At 36.8% G+C, this 22,959-nt stretch overlaps 1 protein-coding gene across 2 annotated transcripts in view; it reads left to right on the forward strand.

Annotated features, from left to right (window-relative positions):
- The window catches only part of LOC119651306 (homeotic protein ultrabithorax), a 202,362-nt gene extending 189,706 nt beyond the window's left edge, over nucleotides 1–12,656 (forward strand). For both annotated transcript variants that reach the window (XM_038054833.1, XM_038054834.1), the window contains one exon: nucleotides 8,851–12,656. In XM_038054833.1, the coding sequence (XP_037910761.1) occupies nucleotides 8,851–9,155 (305 nt within the window). In that variant the 3' untranslated portion in view covers nucleotides 9,156–12,656. The remainder of the gene's footprint in view (nucleotides 1–8,850) is intronic.
- The last annotated feature ends 10,303 nt before the right edge of the window (nucleotides 12,657–22,959 follow it).

Consider the following 22,959-nt stretch of genomic DNA (forward strand, 5'->3'; position numbering starts at 1 on the left):
TTAGCTCCTAATTTACTCATTTTATGTGAATATGTTAGGCTGAAGAAAACGACGCTGTCACTTGAATACAAAGAAAATATGCAGCATTGACTTTAGAGACAGGAGCAGGATAGTCTTCCACCTTGTCAAGAAGAAAGCTTCCGATCACAATGATAAAGAACTACAAACGAAAATATATGCCTATTATTAAATTGACCCTCAAACTTGGAATAACACTCATCTAATTAGCCATTATCAATAAAAAGGCCATAGAAAACCGCATTCAGAAATTGCGACACCACCATCCAAGCCAGATTTATTTATAGCCATTAAATAGGAAAATACACCGCTTGTGCATGGGCGCTTCTGTATCAAATCGACGCAGAAAATGGTTGTTTTCCCCCATTGAATGAAAAAGGGGCTTGAACCTCCTTTGGTGGCTTCCTCCTGCTTCTGCCTCGCCGTATCTCTGCTACTTTTCTCAAGAAGATTTCTTAGGCTTGGAGGGAAATTTCACTTGAGGAAAAGACCGCGCCGTGTGCTTCTTGTGTGCGCTTGTAGTATTTTGATGTTCTCCAGACAATTTTTCTTTCAATAATGTTCCTCAAGGGACATATTTCGATGAAATATTTCTGTCACATGTTCTGCGCGTTTGGTAACTTCTCATTTCGTGCTTACCTAAGCTTCAAGGCGTGCCATGACTCTTATTTTGCTATCGTATTTCTTGCGGTTGGTGGTGTCTTGTCTTTTGTGGTGTTTCTCCCGCGACCAAGCTTGGGGCGGCATACATCAATTCTTCTGCTCCTAAAACCTTTCTCTCGGCCGTTTTGAGATTATTCAGTTGAACCCCAACCCTCGTGCAATTCCAATAAGAGATGGGATTTCAAATTTCGTACATTTGATTTATACCTTGCCGACCAATTCCCCAAAAAACAAGGGTTCGAATAAATTTAGGTAATGTATGTATGTTTTAGAGAAATATCCATAGTACGTATGTGTGAGAACATACAAAAGGCTACTCTCTCCGATATGGAAATGCCTGAATGCCAGAATAGTCGATAAGCGCCCCTGAAAATACACTATTGAAATGAATTCAAGCGTTCCTTCCATTGCCGGAAGCATGTAAGCCTCATTCAAAATACGATTCATAAAACACACCCTTAAAGTGAATATATAATAAGATTTGCCCCAGAAATGAGTTGAAGGTAACCAGCAGAAACAAACGTTTCCTCAAGACATATCAAATTTATTCTTGTGATTTCAATTCAACATCTTTATTGACAAGTTTAGTACATGTTAAGGATTAGATTTGATTTGATTTACTCTTTTTCTTGAATGTGCCATATGAACTGAATGAAGAGTGCGCTTCACAACATTGTGATCAACTATGCACCGCCGACATTATTTTGAGCATAAACAGTTTCAGCAACTTTTAATTAACTCTTGAAATCAAAGTTAGAAAAACTGAACATAGCAAATTCTTCTTGGTGTACCATGATTACGGAACTCTCGGTAAAAGTAAAAGATAAACACTAAAGCCACTTGTGCTACCCAATAATTGATAAGTCCCTACGAAAAGTCGGTCTTTGCATGTTATCCCGTGAAGTTTTAAAAAACTTGTAGAGAGGAGAATCTTAACTTTGTCAATAGCAGAAGCCAATCATGAAACTTCATTCTCAAATAAAGCAAAAAGCATGTAATACACTCTCCACTTTAGAAAAGATCCTTACATAAAATGCACTGGACAGAAATGTGAATTTTTATGAGATCACATGATTCGAACATTCCAATGGCGGTTTCGTTTTACACAGTCACTGTACATTTCACTGCAATTATCAAACTATTCAAGGACTGCAAATACTTCAACCGTAAGTCGGAGAATGCTTGGTCCATATTATAATATGCACTTCTCAAACAACGAGAATACAACACCAGTTCTTCGATGTTTCACTCGCATCCCCATGAACACCGGCGGAATCCATTATCGATGAAATACCTTTTAACAAACCATAATCAGTACTATAGTGGCATCCAAGCTCTGCGCTATCTGCCTTTTTTATCCAATTAAAAGATCGTTCCGTCGGAACGAGATATAGTCCGTACACATACTACTATACATGCCAATGAATGCACATGTGTAGAAGTAATACGATAGGCACAAAGCAAATGTTCCGATGAATTTAATCCTAAAATCTTTGAATATTTTCAAAAAAATCAATCTATCTGAAAATATGTCCAACAGTTGGGCTGCTAATTTTAGGTATAACTATTTTTTAGATACATGTTTGATTGTTTATTTTACAAGAAAAATGGTGATCAATGGAACGCAATATCTTTAACTTTAATTAATAATTCTTTGCTTGGTGGCAAACAGAAAATGTGTTACTCCTTCAATATCCTAGAATAATATAGACCAAATCAAAACTCTGTATTTTGTTCACAAGTTATGAAATAAAGGGCACTGGCATTATTTCTCTGTTTTTAATACTTTCTGTAAAATAAACCCTTATTAAAATCGGTCTTCAGTTTTTCTGTCACCAGCAATTTATCCGGAAACGATTATACCAGTTGATATGAAATTTGATGGCGTACAGAAACTATGGCATGGAATACATTTGAAATAATTCAGACTTACTTTTTTCTATTCGCTAGTGATATTTATGGGTTTTGCAAATATCGATATTTCGGGAACCAATTGTTCCTTTGATTAATGCTAACAAGTCAACAAGGGAACAAATGGCTCCCGAAACATCGGTAGTTGCGAGAAAAATAAATATCACTAAGGAATAGAAAACAGCAAGTCTTAATTATATCAAATAGTGTAATTGCTCGAAACACCGCGGAATTACACTTAGATCTAATACATATTCAAACGGATCATCTTTTTTGACACCACTTGCGAAAGTAAGTTGTAAGAAGGTAAAAACAAACTTAAAGTGAGAAAAAACTCACTTTTGAAGACTACTCAACCGAAAAATCTGAACAAATCATAATGATAATGATATGAATATGTATATTGTGACGAAAATAAAAATCGTATAAAAGTAGAAAGAATATTTAGTTAGGATGTCTGATCACAAATGGCACAAGTCCCTATAAAGACTTCCAAAACCAAAGTAGTTTTGAACAGGTGTTCACGCACCTATTTGGAATATCAAGTTAGGTATAAAATGGGTTGATGTTCGCCTTAAGGCGGTCATCCCGTGCAAACGTCGTATTTTCGCTTTTTTTGAATTTTTTTGTGAAGAACTGGATGAAGATAAAAATACGAATTTTTCACCATATATTTATTAATATTTTGAACATGCTTAATAAAAATAAGAGCAACTTATACACCCATCTCCAAAATAAAATGTTTTTCTGCTGCCACGCTAGAGGGCATTGTGATCATCTTAAAGAAGAAAAAAAATAAACGGCATTTTAGCGTGCGGATTTAACCACAGTTCCCTAACAAGGATTATAAAAAAATATAAAATTTTTTTGTAAATTTTTGGTGTTTTTTCACGGTTTCTTTAATGAATAAAAAAGAGTGGCGACTGAATCACAATTATCCTAGTTTCCGAAGCGTAGAAATGTATTCTGAATAAGTCGTGAAAATTTCAAGGAATTTCGTTGGATAGATTTTGAGCTATGATGGCTGCAGGTTTTCAACATGCAGTTTCGAAAAAAACGCATTCTTACCCTTTTAGCGAAGTCATTCGAACGTCATTCGGACCGGTAAATACGTGCATTGTTTACGGCGATCACATAAATCTGGCATACGACATTTTACCTGTTTAACACTGTAATTTCCAAACGAGTCCGAATATCAAAAATCACTGTGCGAAATATTCTACACTGTATCTAGATACAATTGATGTAAAAAAAAATCGATTTCTCGGATCCGACACACGGGAAGACCCCCTTAAGAGTCTCTCCAGCTTGTGCAACCAAGTGATACGAAATCAATTGAATGAAATTCAAGTAATTGTCAATAAATGGTTGTATAAAACTGCTATCTAATTCAGTGATGCGGGTCCACGAAAATATTGTGCGCAATTCACAAGACTCTTTGGGAATATTAGTAAAAATTCCAATTACGGAAATTTCGGGGTTTCGCGTACAAATTATTTTAGAAGTCTCAGGTTTTTGCATACACGTATCAATTGGTGATATTGCCCTGGCAGTTCCGACAATGAGACTAAAAGTGAAATTGCAGAGAAAACTTCGTGATGTCCTGATATTTTGTTGAATCCACGTGGAAGAACGGAGTTTTCAGTGTGATTCTTTACCGATTGCGGAGGCTCATAGGGAGACGAGAACCCAAAACGTCAGAAAAGATAAAAAGAAACAGTTTTCTAGCTCCAATGCATAACAAACAATGACTAACATAGAAGAAATATTAAACAAAATATGACAAGAGAATGACAGTAAGGAAATTACGAAACGGCAAGAAAAACAGAAAGAAAAAGGAGAACATCAATAGGCAGAAATCAATGAAGCTACAAAACGATAAGAAAAAAATGTGGAAGAAGTACCAAAACAGCACAAAAAGAAACATGATCGCTACGAAACTTGATTTAAGTCAAAGCCCTGGGTAGTCGAGGATCTAAATAAAGGTTTTGCAAGGCAAGTTCGAAATTTTCCAAACTAACTTTACACTTTTTCGAATCATTTCCAGAATTTTCCATTTCAAATTCAGACTTTTCCATTTCCAATTCAGATTTTTTTCAATATTTTACTATAAAGTTTTATACCAATTTTTTACCACAGGATAAGGATGGGGCTGGGGTTCTTTGAACAAAAATCTCAGCAGCTCACCAATTTTCAGTCGTTTTTTATTTTAATGGACCATGGTATTCGGTCTGCTAGTTTTGCATGACCTTCATGTACTTGTGAGTGAAATTAATTCGACCGTTTTTCGAAGAACCTCATTAATGTTCACTGGCAACCGACAAACACAGTACATATTAAGAAGTTTAAATTGCCGTTGTGCTTTCAAATACTTAGCCGTCCTGTCGGACGCCATTGAATCATTACACACTTAGACCAGTTCATTAAAGCAAATAATGATAGAAAATTAATGGACTGCCCAGATTTTCTTCAAAGAATCCCAGCTCCATCCTTGTCCAGTGATTAAAAGTTGGTATAGAACTTGATAGTAAAATATTGAAAAAAATCTGAATTGAAAATGGTAAAGTCTGAATTTGAGATGGAAACTTCTGAAATTAACTTGGACAAGTCTGAAGTTACTTTGAAAAGTTCTGAAATTAGTTTGGCAAATTCTGAATTTGATTTACAAAACCAATAGTGTTGAGTACTTGATATTCTGACATTTTCAGAAAAAAATGGACCAGAACGAATAGATAAGTTGTAGCGGGGACTGCCCGAAGTCAAGATAAGTGAACATTGTTTGTCTACACCATACCAAAATTCAAAGGTCCGACTTATACTGGATGAATGATGAAGTAGAAGAAACCCTGCAGACTATTCGCAGGACTACATCAAAAGCCTTTGCATTCCATGAAGCTCTTTAAGGATTTATATAGTGAAGCAGAATCTTCAATTAAAAAGTTGGAGCATTTCAATGCAGCGAGCCTATAACTTTATTTGAGAATATATGCCGTATTTCAGGAACAATTTGATCCTTCAGTAGAAGATCTTGCACTGATGAATTTATGAAATGTTTTCCAAAAAATTATATAATATTTTCAACTTTTTTGTCATGTATTGTTTACTGAATCTGCCTGATCGTAAGGTCCGACTTCTGAACGCATCTATGTACATATTTTTTTCTTTCTGATTTAATCAAATATTTTTTCCTGAACTCAATTATATTATCCAGCAAAGGCACTTTCGGGTTGTGATGAATGTTTCTATTTTTAATCCCCGATGGTGCAGCTATTACCATTCTTAATATCTTCCATTATGCTCGTTGTTGAATATGGATATCGTAGATCCTGGTACTTTCCCATAGCTGAATGCCATATATTCAAACTGGTTCAATTTTGACGTTTAGACCAGTGCAGATTTCTGGTCTTTTTCGGTTCTGGGTCGCTTTTCTATGGTTGAGATTGTCTCTGATGGCACTAGGGATGCCTTTAGCTTTAAACTTAAGATCATTGCCTGCCAATGTTTGCACTAATTTATGTCAACGGAAAACCGTTTTGGAAAAATTGGACTGGAAGCTACTTCACTGAGTGTGAAGACTACGGATTTGTGTTCGTGCTTTTTGGCTAATGTTTATCTAATAATTGAACATTGTAGGATGGCATTATCTAGATGCGCTTTAGGTTTGCAGGGAAATTATTCATGAGAACGTCCATTTCGTTTTGTAGCGATTCCCCAAATGCTTTTGTCGCAGCAGATAATTTCGACTTTATGAAAGGTGATCGGTATTTGTGCACTCACATCAGAGCCTTCTGATTGGCCTGAAGTGAAAGAGTTGTATGGATGACTGTTTCTATCAGATCCTTCTCGCTTTTAATTGGAATTTGGATTGAAATATGGGAACTTATGTATTTGCTATAGTACTGTGGCGCGGCAGGATCTGCAGCATTCGAGCTGATCGGATGATAATTTGAATGATGGTTCCGTTTTCATTTGATCGTTTTCCAAAATTAATTTTTGACATACAACGGAAAACCTGACTGAATCTTTTCATTCAAGATTGACTAACAATTTATTAATTTTACAGGATTTATAGGAAGTTTTGGCAAGTATTTTCGTAGCTACAAATGATAGTCTTGGATAAAAAAATAGTGTTATTCCTAAGCCTTTAGGACATTATGTTGCGGTTTATGAAGTTTGCAAAAATATAAAAGAAAATAAATCGCAGACGGGAAGTTCAGCGCTTCAAGTGTGAAGGGCTTTATGAAATTCAGATATGAAAATTTTCGTTTCACAGGGATTCTGTTTGTACGTTGCTAGTAGGTCATAGTGTATAAGGATTTAATATGTAATATGTATTCTATGCTACCTTACGTTGATCGACTATAACTTTGCTAACAGTAGCAGGATTTCTTACAAACTTTCCAATATTATTCAATCTATCTTTTCGCTTTTATGGGGACTACCTCTAAAGGCCACACGAAACTATGTTCTCCTCTAGATGCATGGGATTTCATAGTCTGTATATGTCCAAAAAATTTCATCACAATAGGTGTAGCCGTTTCCGAGAAAAGTGTGTGTGGCAGACACACTGTAAACTAATTTTAGTAAGGTTTTATACGACTAACTGCATTTTTGCAGTGTTTCTAGTAATTAAATTAATTAATTAATCCTTCTCGCTGGTTATTTGTTCTAGTAAGCATATATTGATCCATAAAAAGAAAAATTAAAAGAAGTTCTAGAATGAATTCCGTTTCCTTAAATGCTTTCAATTTACTGTTTTGAGTAATCAAATTTTCGAAATATATCTGTATGTGTCAATTAAATTACTATCTATCGGTTATATTTTTTTGCGATTCCGTTTGGAACTAGTTACGTTAAACTTTACTAAAAACCGTAGACAATGCAGTATGGATGAATTGTCTACAATGTCAAATAATTCATGTTTCATTTTATATTGTTTACAGTTCTAAGAAAAGGTGGGTATTGAAAACTGCTTGACTATATCTCACGCTTTCTATTGAATTTTAAATGAATTATGGCTGAATTTTAATGAAAACCTTTGTCATGTAAAACATGAACCAGCTTTTTATAGCAACATGCCTAGGCATTTTCCTTATTTTCATCTTTTGCCCATACTGAAGATTTAATAATAACGTACGCTTGAAAAGGTTATGACTGTCGTTGATTAATATCTTTATTTAGAGTAAAACAAGATAAAATTGATTCTCATGAATATATAAATGCTGTATAAGTGCACGATTCCGTAAAATATAAATTTTAAATAATCGTTGAGGGATCATTACTGTGATTTGGTTTTGGATTATGATATATTATACCAGAAATTTATTATTTCATTATAAAAACAATGTCTGATGGTTTCGTCTAGAGCAGATGCAACTCATTAAGTGCTGCTTTAACCCTGACTGAAAATGGAAACCAGGTGTTGTTTGTTCACTTTTAATGATTATTAAGCTAATGTTCATTTAGGACTCGCTCAATCCTTAAGATAAAATCATCTACTTCGTGTTATTATATTTTTGGAAATGAAAAAGGGGTGTAAAAATAATGGATGAATAAGTTGGGATTTCAGATATTTAGCACTTTCAAAACACGATTTATTTTGAAATAAAGGCTTCGTGTTTCTGGGAGCTAGCATTGACAGTGTGATATTTTTGTCCTCCTCCAGGGACTGATGCTGCCATCATGAACTGAATGGAATCGGATCCATAGAGTCAGAACTTAACACATGTTTATTTTCTGAAGACGATAGAGTTCCGCAGGTATACAATCTTTTAAGGCCAAAAGATACCAAAAACTGAAATCAATATGGACGCTCCATCTGAATTAAGTATGGAACTCGAATGTCATGGTACTTTGAGGGATGTGTAATGCGATCGGCTGCGAAATATTAATTAAAATGTTATTTAAATGAAATACGCTCTAATGAACAAGAATAACGTCCAAACCGTACTTTATTGTTGTTGCGAATTTCCATGATTTCTAAATATGATGTAAAAGAGATGTTAAATCACTATTTGAAATCGTATTGTATTTGATGAAGTTCGACTGGCATTGTTGAAATTGTTAGTTTCTGAAACTTACAAATTCTAACTTTACTTTGGAATGAGTACTAATTTAGTTTTTGTTACACGTCATAGTCGAAAAAAAAATATTTATCCGTAGTCTGGTATTGCCGGATAAAAAAATTTACCTAATCATAAGAAGTCATACAATGACGTGTTTCACTTTTATTGAGTGTATATTTTTTTTGTCTTCCAGGTACAAATGGATTGCGACGACGTGGCCGGCAAACTTACACCCGATATCAGACACTAGAATTAGAGAAAGAATTTCATACAAATCACTACTTGACACGAAGACGAAGAATTGAAATGGCACATGCCCTCTGTCTTACCGAGCGACAAATAAAAATTTGGTTCCAAAATCGACGAATGAAATTGAAAAAAGAGATCCAAGCTATTAAGGAGCTTAATGAGCAGGAGAAGCAGGCGCAAGCGCAGAAAGCAGCAGCGGCGGCGGCAGCAGCGGTTCAAGCTGCACAGGTCATATCGGATCAAAACTAGGAAAGAAAGTTTCTATTAAATTATTAATGAAATTCATATACATATAATACAAAAACGAAAGAAATGTAGCGTGTGCTTAGTATAAACTAATTTTTCTTCCTATATTTTCCTTGTTTTAGTTGAGGAGAAATTTTGTTTTCTGTCATAATTTAAGTATTGAAATTTAGTTAATTCGATGCAACTGTGAATAAGGTTTAAGCACTGTCGATAAACGGAATTATATTTTTTGTTACTATATTTTAACATTGAAGAATGCCCAACATGTGAAACATATTCATAAGATTTGTAAGACGATGTTCGTGCAAACAACAATAGCACTTTGAAAGAAAAGAGCTTGATAGTTGCAGTGAGTGATTCTATAATTGTAAGCACCATCATTAGATAGTCAAAATAATTGTTGTGTAGGTCATCATTTCCCACTAAACTTCAGTATTAGTAAATCAATTTTGCGACCTACATAGATTCATACAACACAAACCCCTGAAGAGATATTTGAAAGCTAAATAAATGGAAATATTTTCCGTGAAAGATACAAGACAATTTCTAAGAATTGTATAAATGACCAAAAAGAATTTCAGTTTTTCCGGATGCGCTGCTGGCTTCCCTCAATCCTTTAGCGCACAATAGATTTGAAGCATATGTTCAGTCCTTCCACGCAGTGTCGTAATTAATGAATCTGAAATGAAGGCACTCTGTGGGACTAATTGTTAGGGTTATTACTTAGATGAACACTTGCTGTTAAACAAACTAATCGCACATAGAGAAGCGCAATGGGGTAGAGCGTTCTATTCTCATCATCCTTCATTTTATCAGACCTCTTGGTCAGGAAGAGTGTATTTGACTAAATTTTCCTAAAAATAAAAAGATCCCCATTTTATGGAAAATATTTCCGCTAATATCTAGTGCTAACACTTTAGCCCTTGTTATAATCATTCATACATGGGCTTACAATGTGTACTCTAAAGAGAACGTCGCCAAACAATTTTCGATTCGATTAGAAATTCAAAGCATCCTTCCACTTAAAAATGTTTATTTCATTTTAATTGGCATATATCATCCACATTATTTGTTAGTTTATATACTATCCTGTATTTTGAACTTTAATTGCGACTGAATCACTCGCTGTGCTGTCTCTTCGTCGAAAATTCCGAAAGCAACAAATGTACTTCTTTTGCCATTTCTTACAGCAGTGAACAGAATCTTGGAATTCAATCGGAGATGTACATAATGTACAACTGAACAAACTGAGAGAGAAGCTCACATTAAATGCTACTGTAATAAAAATAAAATATTTAATTATATTAAAGAAAATCAACTAATATATTGACCTAATTTCGTAAAGCATCCTTCTGGACTACACTCTAGAAGATAAGTAACTCTAGACTAAAAGGAGATTTATTTTCCTTTTTTTGCATAAACCCTAAGAATAAATTAATTAAAATATTACAATTGTTGTACAAATTAGGGTACCAAATATGTGCGTGTAAATATCGAACTAAAAACTAAACGTAAATGTTCTAAGCCCCTCTCAGTTAAAATGTAAGAATAAGCATATTGATGATTATTATCATTGTAGGAAGAGGTAAATAATAGAAGTTAATGTGACGTAATAAATTTTTCTTACTTTCATTGTTAAACAATTTTTTTTGTTACGTTTTCCTTTAAGAAAAAACCCTGTCCAGTAATTTCAATAATTTTTCTTCTTTTTGTTATTTGGAGTTTTTTACATTTTTGCATTATTTTTATGCCAACTTATTTATTCTTGTTTATAGCAAACATTAATTGTTTGTTCCGTTACAATCTCAGAATGAGCAGCCAGAAGAGTGCAATACCGTGTCTTATGGTTGAAAAGTGTCGATACGGAGATTCCCTGCTCATTTAATAGAAATTCCGTCTTTTTCGAGTATTCCTTATAAATTGACAAACTACATACCAGTATGCAATTTTTGTGATTTTTAAATTAGATTGATCTTCAGATATAACTTTTTTCGAATTAATAATTTCAACATGTTGGCTTACGAGTCTCTACAAATCGACACTTTGATTCCTTACTTTCTGAAAGAAGTCTAAATCCAGTTTCATTTTAATTTGTTGATTAGAAAACATCTTTTTCGAAAAGTTTTACTTAGGTTTACAGTGTAAACATATTGAATAAGTTTCATATAAAAAACAAAAAATAATCCTAAAGAGATCGCAATATAAACTGAAATACGTAAAAATCTGTGAATTTTATTTAAATTTAAGTCCTATTTAAGCATTTCCGTACTTAAATGAAAACGAAATAAGTATATATTTTATGTGCAGGGTAAGAATTACTCGCCTTTGATTTGATTTTCATTAAAAAATGATAAATTTACAAAAAATAACGACTACCACATAAGTGTAAGTGAAAAAAAAAAATCAACGGCAATGTTTTGAAATCTTTTCAAATAGTTTAACGTTATGCATATAACGTAAACATACGTAATTTTTCCTGCTAATGTAGAAAATATTTTTCGTGCATGAAGGTTTACAAAAAAAAAATGGAGAAAAATTTAAAATGGCATACATTAAATGTATACTAGTAGAAGTTTATAATGAAAATAAAAACTAAAAACTAATGAAAATACTCCGCTACTTCAGGAATGACTTTACAAAGTAAAACAGAATTTTGTATAGAAGTGAAATACGTAAAATAATTAAATGTAACTATTTATAAAATGAAAAAGAACTTATTTATAGATCGCCGGCGAAAAAGCCGAAAAGATAAAAGAAACAAAAACAATTAAACACCTTCAATATGTATACGTAACTAGACACTAAGTATAAGCTAAAATAAACAGAAATTTGGAGTCATAGTTTATTGTGGAAAACACAAACAATAACTATGAAACACACACTTTAGTTATTCACTGGTTTACAATTTGTTTTATCCTGTTTTAATAAATAACTGGTACCTAGTAAAGTTAATATAATTTATAACGAAACGATAATATAGTGTATTACAAATTATGGCCATCCCATGAAAATAAATATAAAAAATAAATACTTGTACTCAAATACGTAAATCTATGTTTTATTCCCGAAATAACAACAGAAGAAGAGATAGAACTTAAATTAAGTTTGTGAATTTTTCTCATCTTTAAGATAGATTTTGTGAGATTGTTTATTCACAAATGACGTAAATAAATTGAGGATATAAGATGTAAATGATATTATATTATTAATTATTTAATGTAAAAGATACAGAAGTAGTATGTTAAAGAGAAATTATTTCCGTCAGAATAAAATAAGCAGAACAAAACTGAAAATGAAAATGAGGATAGTGAAAAATAAAAATTACAATAATAAAAAAATAAACGTTGGTTTCCTTTTAAAATTAGTGAATAAGAGGTACTGGAAGTATACTTGCTTTCACATTTACTTTGGTTTTGTTGACAGTATTGTTTCCCTAATCCTCCGAATGATGAGCCGTGGGCTGTGCAATGGCGGATTTAAATAAATCGTCCCAGTTGGTCTCTGGCGACTCCTGATAACATACCTTGCATGATTGGCTTTAATACAATTCTAGTATCAGAGTTTTGGAATTATATAAAGTAATATTTGAATCCATAAGGTAATTACAATTAAACAAGGAAGTCTGGAATAATTTGCAAGAAAACTCATCGTTCACCAAAGCCCGGAAAAAATTCTCTCTCAATAGAAAAAAAACCGCACCGAAATAGGGCCCAGTAGCTTTTGATCTAGGACCCACGCAAATTACGCCCTTGTAGTAATGACATAGAGAGCAAACAAATATCACCCAAACTATGGAAGTGAATTTACCTTTACTCTCTGGACTACTCCTTCCTTGCCAAATAATGAAAAACAGAAAATCAATATCGATTATAGAATTCAGCTGCGATAGACTCCACTTTGTATTCTAGAACTTCAAATGTTGTTGCCGACATTTGCTTTCCACGATTTTCTTCATTTTCAAACTACGAAAGTGAAGCACTGACGAATGCAACTAGCTAACCTTCAACCTAGAAAACCTCAAAACCCGCAGTGAATTGCCCCATTTATAAATGAAAATGAAAATACCTCATCCGCCATATTTAATTTGACCGCCATATTTATGGGCTTCTGCAAGAGAAAGAAGAGGTTGCCTAATGGAAGGTGACTATGGTTCGACTAGTTCATTGGTTATATTACAGTGAATCGCCATATTCCAATGTATGGATTTTGATTTTTCCCAACCAACAAATGCTTTTTACATTTTCATGGTTATCTGGAGGAATTCGTATGTTAATGACTTCTATCATCAATGGAACTCCAGCCATTCATAACCTCATTTCGGTCTAACTACATGAGTTAGTCGCCCACCCATAGAATTTTTTCTGTATAAAACTGAAGCCGATACCTTGTCCGCATATAATGCTGACATCACAGCGCTGCAGGAAATAGGTTGGATTGGGAATGCCAGTTTGGAAAAGAGCGAACTCAGCTTCTTTTGCAGTCGCTATTCGAAATATTATATTATGAAATGGGGATATTTCTTAGTTAGCCTAAAAATTACAACTATTTTTATCTTATAATGCCTCTACGGAGTCTACCTTTGATGACAAGGGAATCTTTTTCGAGGAGGTAGAATGACGTTAAAATTGTGCTTAAGATCTCCAACAGCAGGACAGGGGAGGAGTATGCATTCAGGTGATAGCTTGTTTTCTATAAGTGGCATGATAGCTGATTCCGAACACTTAGCTTTTTGGAAGTATCTGGTTTGTACGGACAAAAGTTTACTTTGTTATCTAGATATCTTCTAATGGATCGCTTGCAATCAGATTGATCATGTGTCACTCGAACGCTGTCATTTTAACACAGAGACGCATGAATGTAGAAATATATAGGGGAGCTGATATTGATTCGGGTCATAATCTTGATGGCTTGAGATTTAGAGTAGACCTTCAAGAAGCAAAGCACCACCATACGGTAGGTTAAGGTTAATAGGGACACGATTCAAAACGAATAGCAAGGAAACGATTATAGAATCGGATTAGATATAGTACACCAATTAAAAATGAAACAAATTGCACTAATGCTGAAGATATAATAAACAAAGCCCCTTAAATACCTCAAGGAATCTGTCCCTTTGGCATCAGTCTGAAAAGCAATCGAAATGATTGAAGAAAAGAATACTGCGCATCTACGTAGTCATATAACATTCTCAAAAAACTGAGGCACACATTATAAAGATGAACGTCGGAAATTTCAACGAGCTGACGAACAATTCACTTACAGAAAAAGAATCCTGGGAAAACTGATTATCCTGTAAAGCCATAAATGTAGTAGTCGCACCAGATTTGGAAGCTTTGTTGAGGAATTCAGGGGATGCATCAATATCGTGCGGGACTCCAGATGAGAAAAAAAAATGAGCTACAACTGTCTAAGGAGACTCTACTCACCCTACCATATAATTAAGACCCTAACCAGGAGAATACAGATGGCGGAAAGCCATAGAAGCGGAATTTGATTAACGGAATCTAACGCTTTGGAAAAATCAGTATAAATTGCATGCACATCTTTCTCTCCTTTGATATTATTAAATTAGCTTAGGTCGAGCGCTCCCTTCGAAACCTTTACTGCTCCTTCACAATGAGATGTCCAAAGCAAGACGAACGATCGTCTTTGACATATTTTTCTAGAACTTCCGGTAAGGAGTGATTTGAGCCGGTAGTTTTCAGCTAAAGTGACATCGCCTTTTTTGCGTAAGGGGATGATGATTGCCTCCTTCCAATTGCCTGGAAAGATACCTACAGATAAACTTTCGTTAAAAATTAACGAAAGTGGAAACGAGACATTTCGTTTGCATTTTTTTTTACAAAAATATTAGGAAGACTCGGAGGACCACAACTGCTCTGCCTGTGCGACGATATTTTAGCCGAGATCGATGTTTCGCACGTAAGGCATCAGGAATTTCTAATGTAAACCAAACCGTGTATCTACGGAGCTTATGCCCCGAGATAGGAACAAAGCGGGGAAGCAGTATATCGAAGGTGTCATAAAACCCTGAAACATCCTGACTCTAATATAAATTATGGAGGGCAACGGTCCAATCACCCGAGCTAAGAAACTTTGGTTAAGGCCACGAAGTCTTCTTTGTGGAAGCTGAGTTTTGGAATCTTATGTGTTGCTTGTACGATAGATCGATTAACACGAAAGTCAACGGTGGCTTCAGACGCTGGATGGCGAGTTAAAAGCCTCACGATTGCATTCTGATCAGGCATTTGATAGAGCCAAATGGTGAAACCGATCACGACTAGCCGAGCCCACTTGTGAACGGGACAAAGTCAGAAGAAGAAGAAAAACTTCAAGAGGGGGATGGTGAGCGTCAATTTTAAGATTAGCGGAGTTACGGCAAGCTACTAAGAAATGAGGGTGATGAATGTTAGAAAAAATTAGATTGCCACCAATACCGCAATCAGCTATCAAAGAAACCTATATCAGCAGAGCCAATAAAATGTGAAGATGAAAAATTTTATCAAGGGCTCCATCAATTACAACGAATCCATGCTGGAGACTAGTGCATGCCACTGAGTGCAATAAATAAATGAGTAATTAGTCGATGGAAAAATTTCAGAATTTCATCAGAAATGGTGCAACCTTTTGTCGACTTTAGGACTGTCTTTAATGGCATTGGCGGGGTAGGGCTTTATCGGCTATGAGAGAATTTAACACCTCAACCAAATTGATTAGACTAGCTAGGGCGACCATAACCAAAACACTGTCGGAAGCATCAATATCTTCAACTAACAGCCTCTCTTTAACTTGGAATTGGAAAAGTGATCAAAAACTCATCGTCCTCATCAAGTACACCCAATTGATGCCCTATGCGAATGATATTGATATCATTTTTGTGAAGGAACGTGCGCCCAAGAAAAGTTTCTACATCTTAGACTTAATTTATCAGCACCGCATAAGAATCGAGAACAGCATCGAGACTCATTGGTCAAGTGTAGATTTACAGACATAATTTCGAAGAAGGTCAAACATTTTTCTATCTCAGGTCAAAAGTCAAGGTGAACACAGCTACAGTGGGCGGATTACTTGAATCCGATGGACGAGGAACTTCCTAGTCGCAGTCTATAAAGGCAGTATTTATAGTAAGAGTCGACGAGAGAGGCCCTAATTAGGTGAGGCAATGGCGATAGGACGATGGTTGAGGGGGGTAAAGCGTCAGCTTCTCAATCTCATTCCTCTGGGTTCAAATCCCTGTCATCATGGGTATCTGTGTTCGTCTTGTGCTTGTTTCGCTGTGGTGAGCTTATTACTTGCACAGCGTTAAGGGTGATTTTAGTGAAACTAAAGCACAGGTTTACTTTGTGAATGCTCTACGCTTCACCAAGGCTTGAACAGGAAACACTGTCCACGAGTGTTTCAGTCCAAGGTAACACGTTGACGTGTCATAGATTTGAGTTCAAGAAAGCTTGGCACTTTTGAATAAAAGTGAAAATCTGTTTTTAGATGCACGGGTGCAGAACAGCCCCAATTTGATATTGGTGTTGAGAGAAAGCAAATTTAGCGCTGTTGATGTGCCGAGCAAAATCAAATTTGGTACCCTCTTCGGCAGAAGCTAGATATCCAAAGTGTTCGACGCGCTCGATGTTCTGCCCAGTAATATCTTCTTCTTCAAATCCAGATTCCGCTTTGGACTTTAAATTCGCCTGAGATTTTACCTTGTTGCAGCACATGACATATGTTGCTCCGATAATCATTATTAATTTCTTCGGAATGTCTCTTCTGCATAGAGCACTCCAGATATACTCCCTGTTGGCGCTGTCCGGCAGGCGGAGTAGGCACGAGGCAGGTCATCGGCTTTCTATGATGATGTATATGGTAATAAAATCTGGTAATTAAAGCAGCATATTTTTTTACCAATGTCTACACTACACTGAACTTCTCTTTGCCAGGGCAATGGGGCATTCAGTCAAGTCATATGATGACGTTTTGTTTTTGCTTCGTGGTGGCTTAATGTTCGTCAGTATTTTCGGAGAGGTTATAGTTTGTGTGGTTTGCGCAGTAAGAACATTCTCCCACTGCTGGGCGACCAACACCCGAATAACGAAAACGACCTATAAAAAATGGGGGGGTTGATACTCTAACCCTCTGCGAGGAGAGGCCGGAGCGCAGAGCGCAGGCGGCAGTCAGAAGCCATTAGATATCGCTACCTTTCGAGGGGGTGCCTTTACCAATCTTGTCATGTGCATTTATAAGGCAACTTCTAAATCGATTGCTGGTAGTCGTATGGCTGCATATGATTGGATCTTAGTTGCTAGTCAGTTAAAGCCTAACTGAGGTTATGACAGGGCCTTTACCCAACAACGTATTGTCAATTACGAGCCGGTGAAGGTTCCAGAGATCTACAACAGTTTCAGCGTTGTTGTAGTCACTAAGACTATACCTACATACCGCCTGTCCGCCAGACTATATTCGTAGAAAGCATCCTTCTCCTCTGTATGCACCAAAGCATTACAATCTTTGCCAGGAACCGGGTCCCAGGTCAAGAAGCGCCTCTTGTCGGAGTGGCCAGCAATGGTGTACCTCTGGTTTCGCATCTATAGTTCCTAAACTTACCAGAGTACAAAAGCACATTGTCGGGTCCAGTAAGAGTACTCTCCATAGTCCCACAGTTCCATCTCACTCTATCCAATTGAAAGATGGTTTCTAAATTTGCAGGTTTCTAACCCTCAGCTTTTTTTTTCTTTTTAGTCGCCTTCTATGATAAGCAAGGAATACTTTTAGTATATTTTTAACCCTCAGCTCAAGAAGAAAGTAAATAAAGGAATATGAGGAAAAAATTGAATGTGAGCATACACATTCTCTCGGCTTTCATTGAGTCTTTTGTAACCACACCGCTTAATTTACAAACGTTATATTAAATTCAATTTCCTTAAAGTTAATGAATTATAATTGGCTTTATGGTCGAGTTGAGAAACATGAAAGTGACTGTAATAGCAACCTTAATTGGAATACTGTCAGAAGTTACTATTTATGCAATAATTCAGGTGTTAAGCGGAACGAGTTTAGTTCAACAGAATGCTCATTATCAACAATAGGAAAAGTACGTTGTGGAGCTAATTCACTTGTAGACTTCTCTGGTGGGTCCTCTTTTCATGAATACTTTTAAGTCTTCTTATTAATACTAAATGTGCGAAAAATTATGTAATTGGCATGGAATGCATCATTTGCATAAATTACCAAGTTATGTGCATACACATATGCCCAATCCATAATTAAGAGATATCAAAGGTATCTTCACTTTCATAGACTTCTAGATAAGCTGTACAGCAATTCGGGAGCTTCATGGCAGATGGTTTAGTTAAGTCTGATTTGGGCCCGCCCTTCTCAACTCAATTTAAAGTGATCTCAACTATAATCAAGGTATCTTCTTCATTATCTACTGAACAGGTATTATCTGATCTTCGGTTCTCTTTAAATTGACCTAAGAATGTATCTACGCAACAAATAGGAGGAAGGAAGGAAGGAGGGAGATTAATGAAGCGTTGATAGTAAACAAGTATATAATAAAATATAAATAGAAACCAAATCGGAAATATTCGACTCAATTGAGGGATATACCGAATAACGAATATCAAAATTTCACTCTATCTATAGTTATTAAAATATATTTCGAATGCTATCATACATTTGAATTGGAAGTGGATTAATGAAATCCTGTCACGCGAATAATATTTTTATCAATATGATACCATTCTACAAGGTCGTATAAAAATGTTTAAAATGTTTTCGTATTTATATCAAATAAATTAAAGGAGATATTCTAACTATTATTATTATTCTATTAAGGGAAAGTCGCACCGCGGCCTTAAAGAACTATTGTGCCCCTTTTACTGGTTATAGTGTACCTATTGATCATAGTATCTCAAGCAGGCCTATAACCGTTAGGAATTTTAGTATGTTCCCTACTTCCAGATCTTTCAGCTTTGCATCTGGTATTAAGTGTTCTCCCAGATGCCTCGACCTACTTTGCACAAGTGCCGGACACTGTCCCAGGACGTGTATAGAGGTTTCGTCCTCCTCCTCACAAAACTTGCAGGCAGTGTCCGTAGATATCCTTAGCTTCCCTAGGTGATAGTTCAGCCGACAATGACCAGTGAGAATTCCCACTATGATTCGTAGGTTCTTTTTGGTGAGGTTTAAGTAATTCTTTGTACGTATGGGTTCATATCCCCCAATAAGCACCCTGGACTGCTCCATCCCCGATAGGCCCGGCCAGTATAGTTCCCTCAACTGTTCCTCTTCATTTCTTAGATTTATAGCCATGAAACCGTTTCCGATTCCACAGAAGGGTTCTGGCCCGTGTAAAGGCGTCCCTGCTCCCTTCTTGGCTAGTTCGTCCGCTGCCTCGTTGCCTTCCAACCCAGCATGGCCTGAAACCTAAAGTTTCCAGACCTTGTTGGTTCAGTCTCTCAAGACATTCCCATACCAGTTTAGAGTTCACCTGGTTGGACCTAAGTGCCTTGATCGCTGCTTGGCTATCGGTGGGAATAGCTATGTTCTGCCCCCTTTAGTTCCTTTTCAGATTAAAGGATGCACATTTGTCTATGGCGTATATTTCCTCCTGGAATATGCTAGTGTACCTGTCCATTGGTTCAAAGTACATTTTCCTTGGACCAATGACACCGGCACCCGCTCCCCTTGCGGTGAGGGATCCGTCAGTGTACCAAGTAATCAGTTGCTGATTTAAGCCGTATGTCGCAGCCACGCTCTCCCAGTTTGCCTTGTTATTCCAACGTATTTCAAACTTCTTATCGAAGTGAAACCTCGTTGTCATGTTATCCCTTGGTATCAGTAATTCGGGATACCGCCTAGAAAGAATATCGATCTTTCTTCGATTTAGGCAGCCCCCCGCCTCACTTATACTACCAGCCATCCTGAATATTGCCCTCCTTGCCTGCATCTGTATGTGCAGATGGAGAGGGGTTAATCCCAGAAGGACCTCCAGGGATGCCGTTAGGCATGTTCTCATTGCCCCACTGATACACACGCACGCCAGCCTTTGGAGCTTATGTAATTCCCTGGCTTGTGTGCTGAGTTCGGTTCTTTCTGCCCAGATTACCGCTCTATAGGTAATCATCGGCCTTACTATTGCAGTATATATCCAAAGTAGTATCTTCGGGCTGCAACCTCATTTTCTTCCTGCTATGGATCTGCAAGTCATCAGAGCCATCGTGGCTTTCCGACAAGTGTTTCCGACAAGTGTCTTCCAGAGTAATTTTTTAATTCCCAAATATTTGACCTCTGTTTCTCGTTTCACCTCCATATCATGTCATGTTATGGCTGTCAGGTGATCAAGCTTACGCCTCGTAGTGAATGGTACTATGGCGGTTTTGGCTGGGTTGATCCGCAGTCCCACCTTCCTGCACCAGGCACTAGTAATCCTTAGTTCAGTTTGGATTCTATCACATAGGGTATCTTCATATTTGCTTCTACAGATTAAAACGATTTCGTCCGCGTAACCCTGGACTTGTATTCCATTTGTTATCACGTCCAGGAGTTCATCCACTACCATACTCCACATCATCGGCAATAATACCCCACCCAGTGGACAGCCTTGAGTGGTGTTCATGATAATGGAATTTGTACCTGTCGGTACCTCTATTTGCCTGTTTTCTAGCATTTTGCCCATCCAGAATGCCAGGGTGTTTCCCACTCCTTTGTGGCTCAGGGCATCTTGTATCTCTGTGTGCGATGTGTTGTCGAATGCTCCTTGGATATCCAAAAACGCGCACATTGCAGTCTCTTTTGTTTCTATGGCGTCCCGTAGTACCTCTGTCAGCTGATACAGAGCAGTTTCATTTGACCGTCCTGCCCGGTAAGCGTGCTGACAGTGATGTAGGGGATTACGCTTTAGGTAAATTGGTCTGAAAGATTTAGAGTGAAAAGGATCCTTTTTACCCGTTTTCGGAATAAAGACCACTTTTGCCCGTCTCCATGCCCTTGGTATGTAACCCAGTGCTATGCTCCCCCTTACCACCCTCAAAAGAGACTCTAAGATAATTCCTAGGCCTCTCTGGATAAGTGCCGAGAAAATGCCATCTACTCCAGGAGATTTCAGTGGTCTCAAAGTTCCCACTGCCCATCTTAGCCTAGCTTCTGAGCATACCTCTTTTGCTAGTTTCCAGCTCTCCTTCCTTCCCCTTTTATTCGTTGTTGGAGTGTCAGGCAGATTGTTGTCGCCTGCCACCGAGGGGTAGGACCCCGGGAAATGAGTTCTGAGAAGCAGGTGTGTCCTGTCCTCCTCATTCGCCATCTTCTTTTTTCAAGCAGGCAGAGGATATTCCCCCGTCTTTGGCTACAGCCTTGTACAGCCTGGTTGCTTCTGTGATCTGTTCGATCCCTTCAAAGAATTCCTTGAAGCTGTTCCGTTTCGCTTCCCTGATTGCGTTGCTATACGCAGTCAGTGCATTTTTATACCGCTGCCAGTCCCCGGTTTGTTTTGCCCGATTAAAGAGTTTTCGTGCCTCTGTTCTTATTCTGGCTAGGTTCTTGTTCCACCATGGTACATCCCTTGATGACTTGACCGTCTTAGACGGACAGCTGGCTTCATATGCGTCAATGACGATTGTGTTGAAGTTTTCCACCACCGTTTCTAATTCCAGTTCGCTCCTGATGTCGCTCCTGAAGGTGGGCAATGTTGTTGCTCAAGTGCGTTGTCTAGTATTCCCACTCCGTTCTCTTGGGATTCCTTATTATTCTTTTTATTTCGGAGTTACCCTCAATGTCGAATCTGATTATCCTGTGATCAGACATTGAGGGTTCATCCGACACCCTCCAATTCCTGACCATTCCGTTCATTAGGGTATTTCCTAGAGTTATATCTAGTACCTCCTGTCTGGTGCTAGTCACAAATGTTGGAGTGTTCCCTACGTTGTATATTTCTAAGTTATTGCTAAGAATAAATTCAAGAAGGTACTCACCTCTACGATTGGTGTCGCTGCTTCCCCAGACTTCGTGGTGGGCGTGAACGGGGTTCTAACTAACTATTACCAATAGATGAATGATTCAACAGCTACAGTGGTATCTGCTATGAAAATCATGGTTGCAGTTCATTCCTCTTCATTTTCGAACGAACCTAATGAAAATTTAGTTACGCCCTTCAATCACATTATCGTATTTACGTCTACAAACATAGCTACAGAACCTAAATAGAGAGTGCGATAAAAATCAACCATCCAAGATCATCGTTTATACCATCACCACCATCTTATCGTTTTTATAGTCTTTTATCTTTTATCTGGATCGTTAAAACATTTATCTTCTTGTTGTGCATAAAATTTCAACTCTGCAATTATGAAAATTATATAAAAACGTAATGGCAAGTTAATTGAATGAGAGAGTTGCTTTGCGATGAGCACCAGATATTGCGGCTACCATATTAGCTTGCAGAACTCATTTGCATTTCATTGTTATTTGTCAGGCTATCATTCACTTATACACTCCTTCAGATCCATAGCTGTGCACTCTTTCAGATACGTATGAATTCATGTAATTTATTATGCACAATTTTGAATAAATGTGTGATTATCATAATATGTTTAGTGCCCATTGAAATCCAAGCGCATGTTGCACTTGTTTTGTCTTGTAATCCCCACCATAATTGTAGGGTCGCAATTTCGTAACAGTTTCTTGCTTTATATAAATGCAATGTTATCGAAAAGAACTTGAAACATTTAAGGTTGCTGCGATGCCTGGAGCAATTTTTTGGTATTATGCTTCATTAATGAGGTTCGGAGAGCTCACAAACATATACGCATATACTCAT

The sequence above is a fragment of the Hermetia illucens genome, chromosome 3 (assembly GCF_905115235.1).
Source record: "Hermetia illucens chromosome 3, iHerIll2.2.curated.20191125, whole genome shotgun sequence".
Classification (NCBI taxonomy): Eukaryota; Metazoa; Arthropoda; class Insecta; order Diptera; family Stratiomyidae; genus Hermetia; species Hermetia illucens.